The 24,004-nt window shown below is 35.9% G+C and overlaps 3 protein-coding genes and 1 long non-coding RNA gene across 4 annotated transcripts; all 4 read right to left on the minus strand.

Moving 5' to 3' along the window:
• Window positions 1–74: 74 nt before the first annotated feature.
• On the minus strand, window positions 75–12,837 carry phtf1 (putative homeodomain transcription factor 1). The gene is given in 19 exon segments (XM_028446020.1): window positions 75–80; window positions 206–301; window positions 391–546; window positions 2,351–2,437; window positions 2,550–2,681; window positions 3,387–3,429; window positions 3,431–3,545; window positions 3,548–3,619; window positions 3,622–3,653; window positions 5,662–5,804; window positions 6,476–6,721; window positions 6,804–6,998; window positions 8,231–8,345; window positions 10,436–10,625; window positions 10,882–11,040; window positions 11,905–11,974; window positions 12,079–12,135; window positions 12,301–12,392; window positions 12,529–12,837. Coding segments are annotated over 18 exon segments (1,950 nt in total). The 5' UTR covers window positions 12,337–12,392; window positions 12,529–12,837.
• A 1,624-nt stretch (window positions 12,838–14,461) lies between these two features.
• On the minus strand, window positions 14,462–15,403 carry LOC114463219 (olfactory receptor class A-like protein 1). The gene has a single exon (XM_028446603.1). It carries the CDS (start codon window positions 15,401–15,403, stop codon window positions 14,462–14,464), a length of 942 nt encoding a protein of 313 aa, XP_028302404.1.
• A 5,182-nt stretch (window positions 15,404–20,585) lies between these two features.
• On the minus strand, window positions 20,586–21,342 carry LOC114463918 (uncharacterized). Its single transcript, XR_003674136.1, has 3 exons — window positions 21,038–21,342; window positions 20,810–20,901; window positions 20,586–20,627 (listed from the first exon to the last, which is right to left on the minus strand). It is a non-coding gene; the product is annotated as an uncharacterized LOC114463918 (long non-coding RNA).
• A 1,720-nt stretch (window positions 21,343–23,062) lies between these two features.
• On the minus strand, window positions 23,063–24,004 carry LOC114463224 (olfactory receptor class A-like protein 1). The gene has a single exon (XM_028446616.1). The coding sequence runs from the start codon at window positions 24,002–24,004 to the stop codon at window positions 23,063–23,065; it is 942 nt and encodes a 313-aa protein (XP_028302417.1).

Consider the following 24,004-nt stretch of genomic DNA (forward strand, 5'->3'; position numbering starts at 1 on the left):
TTAGCAGCAGTTCTTAACCACAAACACTAAACATTTTGACCTAAAATGCTTTTTTGAAAAACAAATCTTTAGTGTTACAACTGTGAAAGGAGGATATTCTGTAATGAAAGTAATGAGTTAAGAAAACTAAATAGAATCTGATGGATATGAATGTTTTCTTGATTCAATTTACAATTCACCATTAAAAAAACAAATCAAATCTCACCTTCATCAGTTTTGTTGCCAGTTTCAAGACATTGTTCACAATATTGAGTTCTTCCTTCTTGGTGGGCTTTTTCTCCATTTTGAGATACAGATTTATCTGCAACCCAAGAAGAGTTTCAAGCATTAGGATTTAGGAAGAAGACAAGGTGGCTGATTGGCTGTCAGGTAGAAATAGCAGTTGTTCACCTGCTCTGTGAGGAGCACTGATGAGTTGCTGTATTTGCAGTTGGTCTCTGAGCCCAGCGTGGCCAGACGTAACAGGAAGAGGATGAGAGAGGAGCCCCACACCATCAGCTCCCAGTTAGTCAGCGACTGGAGCAATGTCTTATGACTGTGCAGAACCTATAAGAAAAAAGTTTATTTTGTTAAAAAAAAAAAAAAAAAGAAGAAGAAAAAATCCTTAAATTTAATCTCAATCTGCTAAATGCTGAGGTAAAACACGAAAAAAACCCAATAGTTGTAATTTAACCAACCATTCGCTCAAATTCGCGCAGTATTCGGTATTTATCAATTTTGACGTGAACCTACGTTACAATCAGATCTCACGTCTCGTCTGACTGAGTCTAAAAATAATTATTAAACTAACCTCAGTCATTTAAGCATAAGCAGACACATTCAGAACAGATCAAAATTGATTATTGAAATGAAGTAAACTAAATAATGCTTTTAAATGTGAATAGAATTTTACAAATATGCTGCAGTCGGTAATGTGACGAATTATAGTTGAAAATGGCTGAATTCGGCTTAATAAACAGACAAGGAATAACATTTAGTCATTTTTATTTATTTTTTTTTTTAAGCGTTTTGATCGTTCATTTCTTGTGTGATATTTATTGCCCAAAGCGTCCGGACTGAAGTTGATATAAACACATTTCGGTGCGTCTTTCCAGGATCTCTGTTGCAAAGTTGCTGGCAGCGCATACAAAGGGGCAGACGTCACCTGCTCAGTAACTGATCATCTTCCACTGAGCGTTAAAATGCACTTCTTTAATTCCAGTTTTTACACTGTCAGAAAGCACATTGATTTTCATCTTGGAAAGGCTTCTTTTCTTGTTTGACCTCAGTGGGCGGAGCCTCCAAAACAGGAGGGCGTAACAAGTTAATGATATCAAAGTCAGTCACTGCATTCATCAACACCCAATCATTTGTACGCTGGGTTTGGTCAAATACAAATGTTTTATAAATCACACTTTAGTCTTGTTGTACGAGCAAATGTGCACTCAAATTTACACCAGTTTTCACGCAAAGTTAATAACTGAGGGCCAATATGATTATTTAAAATAATAGGGATGTAACTAATTCACTCAACTCCCGATACAATTTGATTCACGATACTGGGTTCACGATACGATTCTCTCACGATTTATTTTACAAAATGGGAAAGTAGACAAATTTTTTTTTTGGGAAAAAAACTAGAAAATACTGTATTATTTTCCTTTTATATTTAATTGTCAAAAGAATCCCTTGATAAACTATTCAAAACAATGCAATTTAACTAAAAATAAATCTTGAATGAAACAAATAAAGGAATAATACAAATGAAAATGAAGCCTATTAATTAAAATTCTGGTTCTATAATAAACAATGCAAAACTGCATAATAGTTCTTTTTCTTTTAAAAAGTGCAACTGAAAATGTATTTTGTGCCTTAACAATTGGACTTTAAAAAAAAAAACCGTGATTACACTAATTTACGTCATATTTGTTTGGACCAGCAGAGGGCGCTGGTAACCCAGTGGTCGGTTGGCATGCAGAAATTATTGCAGTGAAGAAGAGAAGCTATGCTAGCAGACAGAGCTAATAGAAAAACGTGACTTTTACAGATATTCAAGTAATATTACAGATATTCTTTCGGTGCTAAAGGGGTAATGAATCATTTATTAACATATTTAAGAGTAGAAGGCAGCCAGAAAGAAACTATTAGCAGACTCCGCCCGCCGCCTACAATTGGCTGCTGGTTAAAAAAAGTACTGCGATCCAATTTTCAGAAAATCGATATCAACCGTGATACCTATGAATCGATTTTTAACTGCCTTACGATTAATCGTTACATCCCTATAAAATAATGATTGGATTAATTCCAGCTGACGTTGTCAACAAAGCACAACATTTTGTATGAAAACCCAAGCCCTCCGTGTATAACAAACCTGAGCACAAATGATGAATGAAATGGAAAGCGCCAACAGGAAGACAGTAGAGACAATAACGTCAACTGAGCGCTGTGGTCCTCGTCTCTGTGGAGGACAACAAAAAGTTCATTAAAAAAATGAAGAAACACTGTTAGAAGCTAAAGCTCGTGCAGGACTAGAAAAGCAGAGGGAATGACGGCAGACGAAAATGACAAACCCGGAGAAAGGAACGCAGTGACAACCACATCTTGATGTTCTGCACTTTCTTCAGCCTGAAATGAGGGATCTCAGATTTCTTGGCCTTGCGAGCTGAAGTCAGGTGGCTGAAGAACTTTGCAAATAAGAGTCTCTGTTGAGCAAACACGAAGATGCCTTCAGGGACAGCAAATCATAACAGACACATGTTGGTGAATATTTGATCTATTTACAAATAAAGGAAAACGACTGAGTAAATGAATGAATGAGTGTAGGAGGATAAAACTATTTAAACTTGAACTGAAACATTAGATTACGAGTTCAATTCCTGCACTTATTTTAATGCATGTGTAATATGTTTTAAAATTAAAATAGCTGCCTTGGTACACACAAAAATAAGCTATAAAATATGTAAAGAAGTGTAAAATAATAAATATAGCCATATCTTTATATTCTTTTTAATTACATTTCAGTTCATTGTTCCAACAGTGTTTTTTTTTATTATGATTTATTCATTTAATTTTCTTTTCTCCCAAATGAATAGTTAGTATTTTGTTGTCTTTAGTTTTGTCAAAAAAAAAAAAAAACCTTTCCTAAATATTTTAAGATATTGAAATGCTACATAATTTATTTCTGGATTAGGTTGTATTTCAGCCTTTTTAAAATTGACAATATTTTTAATGTAATTGTAATGTAATGTTTATAACAAATATGGACCCACAAAAATGGTTCCCATGATGTAGAAGCAGAATTGGTAGTTTCAGCTCTGGGTCTAATAATAATTAAAAAACTGGTCTAATATTAGACATTGATATTTTAAAGATCCACATCTACTTTTACTGCTGTAAAATGCCACCACTAACTGCTTGTACGTCCTCTCTGCCACACACATCATGAAAAGACAGTCCCGTTAAACACACTCTTTGCACTGTCGTGATGATGAAAAACGCCACAGGCTTTTGCGTCACATGACCCACGGCCATTTTCAGCATCTCCAACACGGACTTGGAGCCGAGGTGGAGACGTCCAATAGCTGCGCCAGACGGAAGGCGAAGGGAAGCAGCGCCAGCGTGGCCGTCAAAAGCCCCCCACGCACAGGTAGCCCATCCCCTGCTCCACAACTTCACTGGAGCGACAAACAGAGGACGCTGGTTAACCATTACATGTTTAATCAACTTTGTCAACATAAATAACTTGTTAAAACATTCAGAACTGAGAGCTAAAACATTCACCAAGCGCCAAATATTGTCAGTTCTCTGGATCAGTGATCCAGATCATATTACCATGGTTATTCACACTTTAAAGGCTTGGAAGACATTCTATCCTTCCATTAATAACCATACAGTAGGGACCAAATGTATGCACACCACAACCCCCATTAAAAAGGAAAAAAAAATGCAGATGAATGAGCAATCTGGATCAGATCTGGATAAAACTCGGCATGAAATTAATAAACCCACCAAATTTCATAAAGATCAGCTACAATATATCCAAACCAAGATATGGGTTATATTCAAAATGTCGCACTCCATACTTTAATCTACAAACCTAATGAGTATATAATGTCTACTATGTACTAGAAGTATGATTAGGAGGATGTTTGTTCCCATTGAAGTATAAATCCAAGTTTCCCAGGATGCATTTGGAACCTACAACAACAAAACCCTGAAGCACACTGAGGCTAAATATCTCTGTTGATTCTCCATCTTTGAAAGTTCTGAAATCATTTTAAGTGAGAAAGTGACCAAATGGAATATCAACATGTGGTCATTTGATCCATAAAATTCACAAACAAATGACATTCCGATATTATGGAGATTTTCGGAGACCCTCCATTGTGCTACTGACTAAACTTCTGATTAACTTCAAAACAGAAGCCCTATTTATAAAAGTGTCAAAAAACTAATCTGGTATTTCTCACATACTCAATCTTTTCATATTATCTAATGCATATACTACTGTACATATTAATATTGACTTCAAACTTAGTATGAGTAGTTCGTTAGTATGCCATTTTGAACGTTGCCATGGATTTCTAAAATTTTGACAATATAAAGAGGTTGGGACTTTTAGATTTTTTAAACTGATCCATAGGAGTGAATTATGGCAAGGATGTTGCAATACGATACGTATCACGATACATGGGTCACGATACAACATTATCCCAATAAATCGTGACATTCTACCCAGTTAATATCAAAATTAAACGTAGAGATGAAAAATCAAGTTGCTGTATATGTTCATCAGAAGATTGGATCATTCAGAGGACAAATTGAGTCAAAACTATTCGCTCAAAACAATCCTATTTATGATTTATTTTTAGTGTTTTTTGCACATTTTTCACTTGACAAAAAAGAAAATTCAGGTGTCACACACTGCCATCATAAAATAAAGTGCAACAAGTTTCTTTTCACTGAAACTACTGTGTAGAAGTCTCAAAGTAACCATGACAACATAATGACGGCATTGTAACAACTGTAAGTGAGAACATTAAGGATTAATCACCCTGAGTTACTGACAATGCACAAAAATAATAAAAAAATTATAATTTATCCTATTGTGTAAGTTTAAGCACTGATCTGAACAGATATATGAAAATACAATGTCTGCATACATAAATACTGCAGGCATTACACACTGCCATCATAAAATCAAGTGCATCAAACAACCATTGCAACACATTGAAAGCATTGTAACCACCACTGAAATATTGCACAAATACACAAAAATATTGATTAAATATATATTAAAAAAAAATTATTAAAAAAAAAATTATTTTCTAAATAAAAAAAATGTATTTATATTCGAGATATATCATGAAATCGATGTTTTTCTCACCCCTACTGATCCAGTATATTGATCCGGATCCCCTCCAATATTTTATGGAATCTTTCATGGAATAAGGTCTATGTTTGGTGAAAATTTTGTCAAAATTTAGTACTTTTAATGTTATCCTGCTAACAGCCAAACAAACAAATAAATAAATGCCGGTGAAAACATGTAAAAATTAACTTTACGCATGCTTTTGATTCACAACACTGGTGTCAAACATGTTGCCATTGATGAGCTTTTTCTGAACAATAAATTTAGTTCATGGCCACATACAGTATTTGACATCTTTCAGGAGAAGGAACTGCTCAGTGCTTACCCTTGTGAGGATGATGCCACTGATTTCCAACACTGACATGTCGGCTTTCTTACACTCGCCCTGCTCCCATATTATGGCACTGACGCGGTCCTTTGATGGGTGACACGCCTGTAGCCATGACAACTGACTCTAGATAAAAACAGAGAGGAACTCGTTCACTTTGTGTATTGGTGCTGCCAGGGTTGAGGTCAGTTATATTTGTAATCGTGTAAATGATAACCAATTACAATTATGATGTAATTCTAATTGTAATCATAATTGAAAAAAATCTGTTGCTAATTTACTTTGTAAGTGGCATGAAAATTCTATTAAAACTGGAATTTACAATTTAACTAAGTCTCATATCAAGTTTACCTGTCAGTTCTCTTAGGATCCCAGATGCCCACACCAAAAATATGAAAACCAGTATTTTCATTAATTAGGAAACGTAACAAGGTAACAAACTGGATGATAGATAATATTTTTAATGTATTCTACGGCTGATTTTAAAACCAACACGTTATCATAAGAGATGCTAACAAAGCAAGATGAAGGTTACGTTTTATATGGTTACTTATCTAAAGGCTCAGTAATTGTGATTAACTGTAATTGAACTTCAGTAATTGATGCTGTAATTGTAATTTACTTTCAAGGGCAAAATGATGATTGTAATTTTAACTGTAATTGGAAAAAAAATGGCGGTCACCATAACTGAACATGGATAATTGAAGATGTAACTGTAATTGAAAAATGTAATTGACCCCAACCCTGATTGGTGCAGCAGGCGTTAATAGAAAGTTAAATAATAAACTAAGTCTTACTACAGGAATGCCCTGCTGTAGATTCTCCTCATCATCATCACTGCTGAAGGTGGTTTGCTGGAGGGAAGTTATCCCAGTGTTGAACCTCCCGTTCCCCTCACTGCTGCTGCTCCCCGTGGACACTGAGTCGGGTCCTTGGAGAAGCTCCTCCCACATGGTGTCATCAGTGTCTGAGGCGGGATGGGAGCCCGGCCTCAGCCGCTCTACCTGACGTGGCATCACACTGGTAAAAGCTCCACTCCCATCCTGCCATTAACACAAATTAACATTTAGTAAACATTAAACTTTTATGTGACTCCTATAACTGGAGTTTTATGAACACGTTTACCTGTGGCCGTAGCAGAAGTTTAGAGTTCACTCTCTGGGTTTTTCTGTTCCTGACAGGAGTCACTGATGCAGGTGCTGAACAAAACGGAGGAGGAAATTTCTCCTGAACTTTCTCCTGGAGCGGCGACTGAAACACGCCTTGTTCTTCTTCACTGGAGAGATCATCGGATTCTCCAAACTCTGACTTTCTTTTGCTCTGTGAGAATATTACAAAAGAATCAAGTGATTACAGACTGGGATTTGTGTGTGTGCAACAATGATGTTTCCCACGATTTCAGCTCATTGTAAATTGTCAAATCAAAATAACTAATCAAAGAAAAATCTGTTCTGTTCTTTCATTACTATTTTTTTACAATTACTTTTATTGTATTTTATTTACTGCTCATACAGCCATTTATGCTTTGTGAAGCAGTGATGAGAGAGTCTCTAATGATTCAGTGACAGCCCATATTCTATTTTCACATATTTTCTTACCTCTATATATATATATATATATATTACTTTTAAGTTGCACATTTATGTAAATAGTTTTTTTGCCCCTTTGTATCCAAATTTTATTTATTTTTATTCTATTTTTTTATTTTAATTTCTTAATTTTCAAATTTTATTTACATTTTGTGATTTACATTTTTTATTTTTATTTTATAATGATTTTTTTAATTTTTCTAATTTTATATCTTTTATTATTTAAATGCTATCATTTTAGTTTTTAATTTCAATTTTTCTTCCTATTAATACGTTATAACTTTCTTAACTTCTTATGGCGTTCAGTGTGGTCAGCAAAGTAAGATTTTTGTACCGGGAAACACGTTTCTTTACTGTACACATGACAATAAACGCTTTGAATTTAGAATTTTCTTAGACCAAAATTTAAAACACATTTAATACCCAGTCGTGCTTCACAATTTTCTGCTTCTGTTTTGACTCGTGTCATTTATTTGATTATCTGTATTGTTATAGTTGTGTTCCATGCATCCACTTTCAGACCCACTTGTTCCTGTTTTTCAGGGTCGCGGGGGTCTGACGGTGCCAATCTCCGGCTCTCATTGGGAGCTAGGCGAGGGTACACCCTGGACAGGGCGCCAGTCCATCGCAGGGCAACACAGACTGACAACCACTCACTCCTATGGGCAATTTAGAGACTCCAATCAACCTTACAGTCCTGTTTTTGGATTGTGGGAGGAAGCCGGAGTACCCGGAGGAAACCCACGCAGCATGGGGATAACATGCAAACTCCACACAGAAAGGAGCAAGTTGTCCACCCCAGGGCTTGAACCCAGAACCTTCTTGCTGTGAGGCGGACGTGCTAACTACTAAGCCACCTCAAAATTGAGGACAGGATAATTCCAATCAAACCAAGAATCCTGACGAACATGGAACAAACATTTGTTCGCCTCAAAGACTAGAAACCAAAACGAATGTCTGTACCCTCCCTTCTTCTTTTTGGTCGGGTTGTGGGCTGTCTTCAGACGGCTGGGGCTCCTGCAGTTCCAGGTCACCACTGTCAGTCGTTTCTTTTTTCAAACCTCTGCTCTTTCGTGGCCTGAAGGAGGAAAAAAACAAAAATCAAGAGTAGAATAAACAAATTAAACAATGTCCAACATAAGAAATCTACAACCACCAGGTTACTGTGATTGGACTGTGTAAGAGAGAAAAATAAATACATTTAAAATGTATTTAACTGCACATAAACTTGTTTTTCAATGTGGAAAGTAGATGTGTCCAAAAAATAAGCAACGGGATTTGGATAATTCTGTATCGACTCAGTTAAAGCCCATTATCAACTATTGTTCATTAAGTAGAAATCATTCAACTCCATTGTTTCAGTTCTGCCTTCTGTTTAATATAAGGTCATTAAACATCTGAACAGCACACCTAATCTGTGTTCCTACACGCTTGAAATATAAAAATTCCACACATTTTTTTCTAATTTACAGATGTCTGTAAAAAAAAAAAAATTCAAATAACTTGTCCCGTTTGAATAAACAGACGTGTATCATGTAAATGAATTAATTTCTCACCAAATTAAGTGATTTTATCCTACAGAGTTGTCTGTGTGTTCTCACGCAAACATTTGTAGGTGTGCTAGCAATCGCTTAAAAATAAAATGAAATAAATAAATCAGATAGTATTATTTAATGTTTTTTTTTCGATATTCACAATTTCATGTTTTACAGAATAGAACAGTGATAACAATCTTGGAAACATGATTATTTTTCCCATTCATTACTTTCTATTTTCTGTACTTTTCCAGACCAAAAAATCTAATTCCATATTTTTCCATACCTGTTAACCTGGAATTGAACAACCTCGATCTAACACCTTATTATTCCATTTAAAGACAAGGCAAGGCAAGACAAATTTATTTGTGTAGCGCATTTCATACACAAGGCAACTCAATGTGCTTTACATGATAAAACATTCAACTGTTTAAAATCAATAAGAACATTTACAATCATCAGTAAAATCAATTAAAATCATCAACAAACACATGACATCAACAACATGAGCAAAAATCTCCCTCTCAATCATACACAGTAGAGAAAAAGAGTGCATTTAACTTTGATTTAAAAATGTTCCCATGTGATGCTGACTTCAGCTCTGCTGGCAGTTTGTTCCACTTCTTTGCAGCATAACAACTAAAACCAGTGTCGCCATGTTTGCTGTGAACTCTGGGCTCCACTATCTGACCTGTGTCCATAGATCTGAGAGACCTGCTGGGTTCATACCTGACTAACATGTCACTGATGTATTCTGGACCAAACCCATTCACAGATTTATACACCAGCAGCAGAACTTTAAAGTCTATTCTGAGGCTGACTGGGAGCCAGTGTAAAGACTTTAAAACTGGAGTAATGTGTTCTGACCTCTTTGTTCTGGTTAAGACCCCAGCTGCAGTGTTCTGAACCAGCTGTAGATGTTTGATGCTCTTTTGGGGGATTCCTACCATTACAATAGTCCAGTCTGCTGGAGATGAAAACATGGCGCAGTTTCTCCTGATCTTTCTGAGTCATTAAACTTTCATTCTGGAGATGTTATTTAGGTGGTAGAAGCTGTTTTTGTGATAGATTTGATCTGACTGCTGAATGTAAGATCTGAGTTGATCAGAACATCAAGGTTTTTGACTTGGTCTTTAGCTTTTAAAGATCGAGACTCAAGTTAATTGCTAACAGCAGTCCTCTTTTCCTTGTTACCAAAGACAATCACCTCCATCTTGTCATGGTTTAGTTGAAGGAAGTTTTCACTCATCCAGCAGTTTACTTTTTCTAAGCAGTCACACAACACCTCAATGGGACCATGGTCATCTGGGTTCAGTGATAGATATAGTTATGTGTCATCTGCATAGCTCTGATAATCAACCTTACAGTTTTAACAAGGTCTGATGTGGTTCACTGACACCTACTTACGTGCTATGCATATGTTAGCGCAATTAAGTTGTTTTTTGTTAAAAACCAAGATAAAAAAATACATTTTGACATTTTTTTGGATTGATATGATAATAATGAAATATTGCAGAATCGATTTTTTCTGACACCCTTGAGGTGAGGTTTATCATAGCGATAGTAGCAAGTGAAACCTAGATGAGCTGATATTGACACAGGTTAAAACACACTATGTAACAGGTAGCTTTACCTTCGCCTGCGCGCGGGGCTGGTGGTGGTGGTGCTGCAGCCAATGGCTGGGTTGCCCAAGGGCCCCCGGCAGGACTCAGTCGACACGATCTGGCAATGCACGGTCCCCAACAGCAGCATCAGACACATGGGGCCATACACCTCACTGGCACTGGCCCCGGGGACCTCCAAGTACAGCACCACTGATGCCACTGTTGGAGGTAAAACATTACTCAAGCGCAAACAAAACAAAGCTGTCTCTAAGGGGAGACATTACAGCTGAATCTGTGCTCACTAATGAGGACTCAAAATAGATCAAGAATATGATAATGAATTAAAACTGGAGCCCTGTGCCCTAACCATGAAAATAGCAAATATTCTACATGAAGAAATAAAGATAATGGATAATACTGTTAAAGAAAGGTTTCAGGATATTTTACATGAAAACAGTAGAAATTGTGAGCAAACCTTGCATGAAGTAGAGCATCAGGATGCATGAGGAGATGAACTTGGAAGTCACCTGGATCCACCAGTGGAAAAAAAATGGGAACAGCAGCACTCTGACCAGACCCTTTCTAGTCAAAGAGGTCCAGGGACTCTCAGGTTTGGCCTTACTGAAGGTGGAGCCTGAGGGGGGAAGGGGGGGGTAAGGTCACATTTATAAGCAAAGTCAGCGTTATCAGTACGCATGCGGTTTATATGTTCCGGGTCAGAGTTCACGACTACCCGATAAAGTCATATGATATATGATTTACGTATTTGGTCCTGAAACAACTTTTTCACTTCCGATACCATACCGATATTGCGTCCTTAGCTATTGGCCGATATCAATACTGATCTGATGCAATATCAGCACGAAACATATATACTTTTATTACTTATTTTAAAGTGTGGAATGTTAGAAAAGCCTTTATGAAGTGATATTACTCAAACAGAGAACAATAGTCAGCAATAGCAGGAATGAGGAAAAACTAACACATTTATTATTAATGAAGTGGTTAGTATGCAAATAAATTCTAACCTTAAACATAAAAATATTCAACTATTTTCATTTATTTATTTTCTACTGTAATGTGTGCATTTATATTTAATCTTCATGTCATTCTCTAACTCTAAAGGTTCAAATCCCACTTTTGACATATTCATTTTTTCATTTTAACATATTTCACATGGCAAATTCCACCTTTAAAAATCCATATCCGATAAAAATAAACATTTTAGGGTATTTCCTGGGTTAGAATTAAAATAAAAGGGTTAGCGGGGTAGCTAAAAATAAATATAAGCTAAAATACAACTGACGGAACTTTAAGTCACGTGGTGCACCTATCACGTGACCTAAACTGGCCAATGAGGGGCGCTGCATATGAATAGAGTGGAAGTCTACGGATAAGTTTAACGTATCCATAACCAAGGCCTATTTTGATTTAGTTTGTCATAGTAAACAGGCTCAAAACAAACTACTTTAAGAACTTAACTTTAATTTAAACTTACCTCTGACTAAGTCAACATCGATGAGGCCTGACTTGATGTGTCCCGTCCTCCTAGGTTTACTATCCAAACCCTAGATCGTTGTTTAAAAAAAATTTAAATAAATAAAATAAATCAAGGTTAAAAGACAAATTATTATGTGTCATTCATGACATAAAAACAAGAAGGTGGCCTTACATTTAGATCAGCCTTCTCCAGAGATTTCTCCCAGACTTGTTGATCATAGGCACCGATCTGTAACAGACAGATAGAAATAAAAATAAATACATGTAAAATAAAATAAATAAATACATTTAAAACAAAATAAATACATTAAGTAAAAATAAAATACATAAATTACATTAAATAAAATAAAAAAAATAAATAAACGTAATTTAATAAATACATAATAGGTCTCACCTTTTCCTGGTACCAGGCAATCCTTGCCATAGCCATAAAATGGTAAACCCGGTGTACCCGGATCAGGTCATTTCACAGTAAAGTGAGCAGTGCTGGAAAATCATTTGATCTCAACGTTAAAACTGAGCGAAAAAACAAACTCTTAAAAAGTAAGAAAACAGATATCCAGTGAGGTAAATAGCAAACAATAAAGGGAAAGTTGTCACACATAAGCAAACATTATCTCACCTGATAAGAAACAATTCACCGACTTTGATAAAAGGGCGACGAGTCCTTTGGTTTTCATCACAATCTGATCTTTCGACACTTTGTTTTCATCACTTTCAGGAACATGTCATGAAGATTGTCCGACTTTCTACACGCGGAACTCACTCTACTTCCATTTGAGCGTTTTTAATAAAACATTACACAAATAAAATCCACATTTGATTTTTTTCCTGTTAATAATTTTTTTGGCAACTTACATGTTTACATATATCAGTTCAGAGCTTCTTCTTTTTTTCCACCTCAGTCTTTCGCTTCCTTTTCCGGGTTTGTCCGACGGTGTTAATTTGTCCCGAGTTTTGTCTTGCAGGCAAAGTTAGCCACGTAACATTCAGTGAAAATCCACATTCAAATCATGGTTTATATCAAACAATAAATGAAGTGAGTCAACGTCTTCTGTATTCATGATAATTTGATAGTTTTAGGGATCGTATTGACAGAATAATATATTTTCCTGAGAGGCCGAAATGAGGGAGAAATATTTGTGAAAGCCAATCAAAACGCAGCGTGTGCATCTGCAACATCAATTATCTTTTCCTGGCTTGTGTTATGTCCAAATTACCATAGCCTGTATGGAGGTAAATTTGTATTTATTATTCATTTACACTTTTCAATTTAAAAAAACAAAACACAAAAAAAAAAAAAAAAAAACTTTTTCAATCAAAATAGTTTACAGCAATCCAAAATAATAATTTTGATTCAAATAAAAATAAGTGTTAAAAGAATGTTTGAGACCCAGATAATTGCATTTGAACACCTTTTTTCTTTTTAATGAAAATGTTTTTTGTTCTTTTTTATTGAAAAGGTTTTATTTTAATTTTTAGTAATTTTTCTTTTGTTTGAAGTTTATTTTTTTTAATTTTTTTTATTGAATAATAAAAACACAAACCTAACTCCATAAGCCTTGTACTTCTAAGATTTCCATTATTATGCTTCCTTTATTAATCACTTATAACTAAATATTAACACTTAAAATTTGCATTATTTTTGCCTGAAGCACAAAATGCAATGAGATTATATGCAATAATATTAGTTATTATTATTATGAGATTAAAAAAAATATATGTTAGATATTTATTTAAAAAACGTATTTTAAATCATTATATAATTACATAAAGGTAATAAAAAGGGAATACATGCATTTAGGGATTTTTATTTTCATTTTCTATACTTGTATAAATGAAGTTGTGGTTACAATCAGATGTGTTAAGAAGAAAACAGTTTTAAAACCCACAGTTGCTGTCAAAGGTCTATTACTACAATTAATAACAGACGCCTTCAATTAAAGCTGCTAATATTTTTATCAGATAGACATGGTGTAGGCCTCAGATCATTTGCTGGAAAAAATATGTAAAAAGTTCATTTTGATGAAAGTTTGTTTTCATCACTCAAAACATTCTCCTATTGACCTATTTTTGGAAAATGCTCATGCATTGCATTGTGAGATGTGTAGTCACGTACACAGATGCATAGAAGTGGTTTTACTTCATTCTAGCAGTGATTTGCTTCCCAAAACTCTGCCAAAGTGACTTCCGAACACATTTCTGGGGTTTTCATGGATTGAAAATTGTGGCAAAACAATAGCAAATTGTAATTTTTGGGCTTAAATGGAAAAATCTTGTGAAGTGAGGTAAAACAACAGGGAATACTGGGAACAAACTATAACAAAAATGGTGCACAGCAAATCACTTTCCTTCTTGTCTGGTGAAGAAACACAAGAAATAACAGTAAGAATGAAGTAAAAACACTTTTATCTACAGGACTCTGCATCCCACATTGCAATTCGCAAAACTTTTTTGACAAAGACAATAAGACAAAAAGCAGATTTAAGTGTTTAAAAAGGATAAGGTCAGATAACTTGTAGATACATTTCTATGCTGTCAGAGTAGAGACACTGTCATTTTTCACTGGACTCTTGAGTGTCTGATGATGGAATCTCTTGCTCAGCTGAACAAACAATCTTTGCTTTGACCTTCTTGTTGGAGGAAATTATGAAGAAGGGGCTGAGGGATGCGTAGCAGGATGAGAAGAAGATTTTCATATCGGCCACCACCGGTGACACCTTTGGTACCGTCAACATGTAGATCCAGATCACATTGTCAATCCCAAAAAAGACTACATAAAGAACTACCAGGGTCAGAACTGTTTTGGCTGCCCGGGTTTCTGCCCCTCCACCGTGGGAGCGCCGGATACCTCTGACATTGCGGCTGTGGCGGTGTAGAAGCAGCAGGATGTAACCGCTGGAGCCCACCATCAATGCAACAAAGGCAAAGTCCCTGATTGACTGAGATACACCATTAATGACATAGGAGAGGCTATCCCTGAAGTCAACATGGCAGAAGCCCAGGTTGAGGGTAAAGGCTGGGACCGTACCATTACGAGGAGCCATAGAGAATAAAGGAGCTGCAATGCATATGGCCATGTTGAGGAGCCACAACCCTGCAAAAGAGGGGAGGACCAGCGAAGGAGTAGCCAGCTTCAGTCTGGACAAACAAGGCCCCGCAGGTGCAATGGTGACTGCCTGGAACACACTGAGCATGCAAGTGACGCACACCGACAAAGCCCGGCTGATGCGGTAGGCGTAGATGACCACTTTACAGCCGGGGTCGTTGAAAAGGTCACGAAGACCGAACACGGTCATGGTCTGGGGGATGCATCGGACCAGCAGCAGCATCAGGTTTACAAAGGCCAAGTGACACAGAATCATGTCCACCGGCAGCAGCTTGGACTCGGAGTAAACGATGTGTGTGTATGCCAGAAGAACCACCGTGTTCCCCAAAATACCCATTCCTGTTTGCAAGAGGAACGAGACCCCTTTGATGGTCACACACAGATCCATGCTCTGCAGGTCACACTTGGCAAAGAAACATGAAACCACAATTTTATAACATAAAGTTATACACACGTAGATGTCATCAGCATAGAGTCATTTAACTCACTCACCTGAATGTTGAGCCTTTCAAGGAGAACAAGCTAAACTTCTGAGCCGTTTGTATTTCGTAGTACCTCTTTATAGATAGTTCAGCCCACAAATTGGCAAATTGATGTAACTAACTTAATTCAATTATTCTCAGAGGAACAGCACTGCAGGGAAAACAGGACCCTTTTCGACAAACAATTAAACCCCATATGCATGTTGGACCTGTTTTTCTTCATTTGTTATCCTTACTCTTCCTGACAACTATTAATTAGTGGATTAGGTTCCAAAATCCTCAGTGTATTACATGTTTTTGTTAGATGTATTTAAAGTTACAGTTTAGACAAAATAAAACTTAAATAAAATGTGAGTGTTTCGTCTTTGTTTTTGTGTAAATGTATTTATTTGTTTATTTGAGTGGGACAGTGTGTATTAATGTACATCCAAAGTTGTAAATACGTAGTCCCATAGTTTGTGAGTTTTATCAGAAATAAAACATTAATTATAAGCTTTTATTAAATAAATAAATAAAATAGGAATTAAGTATTTTTTAGGTGTTTGATCTGGATATGATGAAAATAAGCTTTTGCTTATGAATCTCATTGTATCCATCATACACAGCAATAAACTGATCCAATCTATTTGCTTTGGACTGGACGAAGTCTAATCTAATCTAATCTAATCTAATCTAATCTATCCTAACCTAGTCTATTGTAGATTAGTCTAATCTAATCTAATCTAATCTAATCTAGTCTAGTCTAGCCTAGCCTAGCCTAGTGTAGACTAATCTAATATCTAGTCTAGTCTAGTCTAGTCGAGCCTTGTTTCGTCTCCTCTCGTCTAATCTAGTATAGTCTAGTCGAGCCCAGCCCAGCCAAGTGTAGACTACTCTAGTCTATTCTATTCTAATCTAATCTAATCTAATCTAATCTAATCTAATCTAATCTAATCTAATCTAATCTATCCTAACCTAGTCTATTGTAGATTAGTCTAATTTAATCTAATGTAATCTATTATAATGTAATCTATTATAGTCTATTCTAGTGCAGTCTAGTTTAGTCAAATCTAAATCTAATCTAATCTAATCTAATCTAATCTAATCTAGTCTAGTCTAGTCTAGTCTAGTCTAGTCTAGTCTAGTCTAGTCTAGTCTAGTCTAGCCTAGCCTAGTGTAGACTAATCTAATATCTAGTCTAGTCTAGTCTAGTCTAGTCTAGCCTAGCCTTGTTTCGTCCCGTCTAATCTAGTATAGTCTAGTCTAGCCCAGCCCAGCCAAGTGTAGACTAGTGTCGACTAATCTAGTCTATTCTAATCTAATATTGTCTAATCTAATCTAATTTAATCTAATCTAATTGAATCTAGTGTTTTCTAGTCTAGTCCAGTCTAATCTAATATATTCTAGTTGAATCTAATATAATCTAATCTAATCTAATCTAATCTAGTCTAGTCTAGTCTAGTCTAGTCTAGTCTAGTCTAGTCTAGTCTAGTCTAGTCTAGCCTAGTCTAGCCTAGCCTAGCCTAGCCTAGTGTAAACTAATCTAATCTAAAGTGCATGTTAACATTGTTGACATCTGAAAATGTCAATTGAGCAAGGGAGCATCAGAAATTAAGCAGAGTGATGGAAGAATGTGACCTGATCCACTGATTTAGGTCTTCTTTTCCATTCATTCATAAGTGAATTGATTACTTGGAGAACAATGTGGCAGGGGACACCATGGACATTCATTCTCTTGGTTACAAGATGGACATTAGGAACCATTTGATTAGGAACACATCTGCAGTTATTATTTTAGTTTGAACCAACATTTTGATGGAAAGTTTACTGTAAGGCAAAAGCAAGAAAAAAAGATGTAAAATTGTACATTTAAAAAAAAAGTATTAGAAATACCAGTGAAGGTTAAAAAGAAGACTTTAATAACAACTGTGGTGAAAACAGTGTGAGACTAGTGATTTGAATGAGCCATGAAAAGCCTTGACATCCACAACTGGATCTTCCATGTGTGCTTTAATCTTCTCTCATGTTTTGGGGACATGTTCAAAGACACAGGGGAGCAGATCAATAAACTGTATAATATTGGGGGCCTGCACTATTGGGGGGACTGGGAGAATCAGCCAATATTCATTCAAATGTGAACATACAGACTCGTCCTTCAACAGAAGTTGTGTTAATGAAAACAGTAAAACATTTATTAAAAATTAATTAAACCTGATGGGAGTTTTAGAACAAAGCACCGTGTGTGTCCGTGTGTTTTTAATCATCTGTTTACAGATTAAGAGATCTAATTAAAATGGCAAGTTTAAGCTTGTTCTCCTCTTGGGGTTGCTACATGTACACTGTGTTCACTTGTACACAAATCCACTGCATTTACGGATCAGTTATATCATACAGTGAAACTTAAAAACATAAAACTTAAAAGTTATACAGTATTTTATAGATGAGCCACTTCTATCGCAACGGGGTCGACAAAAGTTTCAGACCAGGGGGCCATATTATTGAAATTCATCATCCAGCATTTAGAATAACTAGTGCAGTACCCGTAGGAAGTATGTATTGCTATAGAAAAGTGGGAGGTTAAGTAGCTTTTTCATGGATGGACAAATGAGGTTGTGTTTGAATGCTTTTTTAGCCATTGGGAAAAAGCAAAAACAGTAATGCAACAGCATGATATTTGAAAGTGTTTTGAAGGCTAAATCTGGTTAAATTTCTGTTTTGAGGACAATTAAATGGTATGTATGGTCGAATATTGTAATAAGTATGAATTTGTCATCCATCATGGTTATCCTGTTGCAGTGGTGTTAAACACAAACCCTTAGTATGTTGAATCATTTGTTTTAACACAGAAATTGGTAAGGTAGATAGAGAATGACGGCTGCTGTAGCACTGAGATGATTTTATAAGAATAAGAAATTGTTCAGTAATGGTGAGGATTAGTCTTAGTGAGGATAATTTAAAGGGGGGACGGTTCCTCCGGCCTGCAGGCTCGTGCTTACTCCTCTGCCTACCTGTGAGGCGACACGCCCCGCCGCCCCCCACGGCCACAGAGCCTCTGACCGGCCCCTGAGTGCGTGCAAGCGAACCAAGCAACAGCCATGTTGAAAGTCGTGATAACGTCATCAGTTATAACGTTACAGCGATGATGACATCAGTCCCAGCTCTCCAGTGATTGGCTCTGGCACGCACGTGACTGTGCTGGCTTCACTCCCAGTGGACAATTCAATAAAATACTTAAGATTCTACACAGCATTCAACTTATACTGAGCTACCATGACTGCCTGTCAACACTGAGCTGTCCCTATGGACAATTTTATGAAATAATGTAATAACAGTATCATTGCAGTCCAAACAAATCCGACGTTGCACACCTTTGAACCAAGCAGTAGCCATGTTGAAAGTCTCAGATCAATCTAAGGCTGATCCGCCGACACACACAGACAGACAGAGCTTCCTTATTTTTATTGTCATTTTGTATGTTTCTCTGTTACTTTTGTGTTTGTTGTTGTGTTACGAATAATTGTATGTATTTTTGTTTTTGGAGTCATTCTTTGTCATTTTATTTTGTGTATTTTAAGTGATTTTTTTTGTATATTTTGCTGTTATTTTGATGCATTTTTGGAGATATTTAGTTTTTTTTATTTTGGAAATTTACTCATTTTGGATTTAAAAAAACAATCATTTGCATTTACATTGGGGGCCACGTAAAATTATCCCAATGTTGGTTACTATGCAGAGAATAGCTCGCTCCAAAAAGACTGGTGGCCTGTTCAAGGACCAAACCACCTCTTTAATAACATGATTTAATGTATATGTGACGTACATTTATATTTTCAATAAACTGAAGTTACTTTTAAACTTTTGATAAGTACATCATCGTTCAGGGCAACAGCTTTAGCAAACAGTATTTATCCCACCTCTCACTGTGCTGGTTAATCTGTCTACGTTTCAGAAGCTTTTAGCTTACGCAGCCTCTAACTTTCAAGAAAGATTTTTTTTTTTTTTTTTTTTACAATAGTTGGGAGATGAGCTTTGAATTAACTTGTGGCGAAAACATTCACAATTATTTACAACTGGTAAACATTTAAACAAGAAAGTTTGGCATAAAACTGTATGTGCAAAAATGTTAATAAATTCAATCAAAATCAATAATTGATCATTACACCTGTACTACACATTCCTTTTATTATCTACGTATAATTTTGTGACAAATGGAGTCTTGATGTGTCAAGGAGCCAAATTTAAATCTTCATTAAGGTTTGAGGTTTGTAAAAGCACTGCAGGGAACCATGTTTTACATCAACATTCCTCACTTACATCATCCATATGTGGCAGGTATCATCTCTGCCTCTCACTTATACAGTCTGTTGTCTTTTGAGCTAAAACATGCACATATCAAATATTATCAATAGTTTATATAACCAGATCACAAATTCCATTTTATGATTGGCCCTGCACAGGACTCACGCTATACGTGCAGGAATAACATTTTATAGAAAATTGATGGATGAATTTTTAATTCCTGTATATATTTACAAAAATTGTCATAGGTTTATAGCAGTTTTGGTGTTAGATACATATCTTAATGACGATGACCAGGTAACCCACGATCGCATATACTGTATTCCCTTGTTATATTAGGGTTGCAAAGGGGTGGAAAAATTCCACGAAAATGTAACATCGGGAATATTGGGAATATTCAAAAATCTAAACTTTTTAATGGGAATTATTCTGATGCTGATATTTTAGATGATTTATTTATTTATTTATTTTTATTTATTCAGTTCATGTCCGACATGGTTGCAATCACAGAAATTCATTTTGACATTCAGAGCAAAATCACATCATTGGTTTTTTGTCCTTTTGCATGCCGTAAAGGGCGAAAAAAAAGCATTATGCTTATCCAGATCCGTCCCCTAATTTGAACACAGATAATTTTACATCAAACCTCGTTTATTTCCCGAGTCAAACATTCTCATCTTCTTCATAATTTCATCTTTTCATTAACGTTTTTTTTTTTCATGTGATGTGTTCTCGTCTGCAGTCATTGTTCCTGTTGTTACTCCTCCTCACTGTCCTTTTTTCCGTATCTCCTTGAGCTTTCTTTTCCAGTCGTTGTTTACATTCCTCCAACTCTCCAAACGAAAAGTTCTTCTTCTCTCGGAGTATAAAATAAATACATTAAGTAAAAATAAATACATTAAGTAAAAATAAATACATTAAATAAAAATAAAATACATAAATTACATTAAATAAAAATAAAATACATAAATTACATTAAATAAAATAAAAATAAATAAATAAACGTAATTTAATAAATACATAATAGGTCTCACCTTTTCCTGGTACCAGGCAATCCTTGCCATAGCCATAAAATGGTAAACCCGGTGTACCCGGATCAGGTCATTTCACAGTAAAGTGAGCAGTGCTGGAAAATCATTTGATCTCAACGTTAAAACTGAGCGAAAAAACAAACTCTTAAAAAGTAAGAAAACAGATATCCAGTGAGGTAAATAGCAAACAATAAAGGTAAAGTTGTCACACATAAGCAAACATTATCTCACCTGATAAGAAACAATTCACCGACTTTGATAAAAGGGCGACAAATCCTTTGGTTTTCATCACAATCTGATCTTTCGACACTTTGTTTTCATCACTTTCAGGAACATGTCATGAAGATTGTCCGACTTTCTACACGCGGAACTCACTCTACTTCCATTTGAGCGTTTTTAATAAAACATTACACAAATAAAATCCACATTTGATTTTTTTCCTGTTAATAATTTTTTTTGGCAACTTACATGTTTACATATATCAGTTCAGAACTTCTTCTTTTTTTCCACCTCAGTCTTTCGCTTCCTTTTCCGGGTTTGTCCGACGGTGTTAATTTGTCCCGGGTTTTGTCTTGCAGGCAAAGTTAGCCACGTAACATTCAGTGAAAATCCACATTCAAATCATGGTTTATATCAAACAATAAATGAAGTGAGTCACTGTCTTCTGTATTCATGATAATTTGATAGTTTTAGAAATCGTATTGACAGAATAATATATTTTCCTAAGAGGCCAAAATGAGGGAGAAATAATTGTGAAAGCCAATCAAAACGCAGCGTGTGCATCTGCAACATCAATTATCTTTCCCTGGCTTGTGTTATGTCCAAATTACCAAAGCCTGTATGGAGGTAAATTTGTATTTATTATTCATTTACACTTTTCAATTTAAAAAAACAAAAAAAAAAACAAAAAAAACTTTTTCAATCAAAAAAGTTTACTGCAATCCAAAATAAATATTTTAATTCAAATAAAAATAAGTGTTAAAAGAATGTTTGAGACCCAAATAATCGCATTTGAACACCTTTTTTCTTTTTGATGAGAATGTTTTTTGTTCTTTTTTTATTGAAAAGGTTTTATTTATTTTTTTTATTGAAGTAATTTTTCTTTCGTTTGAAGTTTATTTTTTTTATTGAATAATAAAAACACAAACCTAACCCCATAAGCCTTGTACTTCTAAGATTTCCATTATTATGCTTCCTTTATTAATCACTTATAACTAAATATTAACACTTAAAATTTGCATTATTTTTGCCTGAAGCACAAAATGCAATGAGATTATATGCAATAATAGTAGTTATTATTATTATGCGATTGAACAAATAAAAACAATACTTACCTTTAAGTTTTTTTCCCTGCCTGTGTTTGTGGATAAAGCAAGTATGCAAATGTACTTAACTAATTATGGTTAGCAAATCCAGGATTATATGTTAGATATTTATTTAAAAAGCATATTTTAAATCATTATATAATTACATAAAGGTAAAAAAAAGGGAATGCATGCATTTAGGGATTTTTATTTTCATTTTCTATACTTGTATAAATGAAGTTGTTGTTACAATCAGATGTGTTAAGAAGAAAACAGTTTTAAAACCCACAGTTGCTGTCAAAGGTCTATTACTACAATTAATAACAGACGCCTTCAATTAAAGCTGCTAATATTTTTATCAGATAGACATGGTGTAGGCCTCAGATCATTTGCTGGAAAAAATATGTAAAAAGTTGATTTTGATGAAAGTTTGTTTTCATCACTCAAAACATTCTCCTATTGACCTATTTTTGGAAAATGCTCATGCATTGCATTGTGAGATGAGTAGTCACGTACACAGATGCATAGAAGGGGTTTTACTTCATTCTAGCAGTGATTTGCTTCCCAAAACTCTGCCAAAGTGACTTCCGAACACATTTCTGGGGTTTTCATGGATTGAAAATTGTGGCAAAACAATCGCAAATGGTAATTTTTGGGCTTAAATGGAAAAATCTTTTGACGTGAGGTAAAATAACAGGGAATACTGGGAACAAACTATAACAAAAATGGTGCAAAGCAAATCACTTTCCTTCTTGTCTGGTGAAGAAACACAAGAAATAACAGTAAGAATGAAGTAAAAACACTTTTATCTACAGGACTCTGCATCCCACATTGCAATTCGCAAAACTTTTCCGACAAAGACAATCAGACAAAAAGCAGATTTAAGTGTTTAAAAAGGATAAGGTCAGATAACTTTTAGATACATTTCTATGCTGTCAGAGTAGTGACAATGTCATTTTTCACTGGACTCTTGAGTGTCTGATGATGGAATCTCTTGCTCAGCTGAACAAACAATCTTTGCTTTGACCTTCTTGTTGGAGGAAATTATGAAGAAGGGGCTGAGGGATGCGTAGCAGGATGAGAAGAAGATTTTCATATCGGCCACCACCGGTGACACCTTTGGTACCGTCAACATGTAGATCCAGATCACATTGTCAATCCCAAAAAAGACTACATAAAGAACTACCAGGGTCAGAACTGTTTTGGCTGCCCGGGTTTCTGCCCCTCCACCGTGGGAGCGCCGGATACCTCTGACATTGCGGCTGTGGCGGTGTAGAAGCAGCAGGATGTAACCGCTGGAGCCCACCATCAATGCAACAAAGGCAAAGTCCCTGATTGAAAGAGCTACACCATTAATGACATAGGAGAGGCTATCTCTGAAGTCAACATGGCAGAAGCTCAGGTTGAGGGTAAAGGCTGGGACCGTACCATTACGAGGAGCCATAGAGAATAAAGGAGCTGCAATGCATATGGCCATGTTGAGGAGCCACAACCCTGCAAAAGAGGGGAGGACCAGCGAAGGAGTAGCCAGCTTCAGTCTGGACAAACAAGGCCCCGCAGGTGCAATGGTGACTGCCTGGAACACACTGAGCATGCAAGTGACGCACACCGACAAAGCCCGGCTGATGCGGTAGGCGTAGATGACCACTTTACAGCCGGGGTCGTTGAAAAGGTCACGAAGACCGAACACGGTCATGGTCTGGGGGATGCATCGGACCAGCAGCAGCATCAGGTTTACAAAGGCCAAGTGACACAGAATCATGTCCACCGGCAGCAGCTTGGACTCGGAGTAAACGATGTGTGTGTATGCCAGAAGAACCACCGTGTTCCCCAAAATACCCATTGCTGTTTGCAAGAGGAACGAGACCCCTTTGATGGTCACACACAGATCCAT

The sequence above is a fragment of the Gouania willdenowi genome, chromosome 5 (genome assembly GCF_900634775.1).
Source record: "Gouania willdenowi chromosome 5, fGouWil2.1, whole genome shotgun sequence".
In the NCBI taxonomy this organism is placed as follows: Eukaryota; Metazoa; Chordata; class Actinopteri; order Blenniiformes; family Gobiesocidae; genus Gouania; species Gouania willdenowi.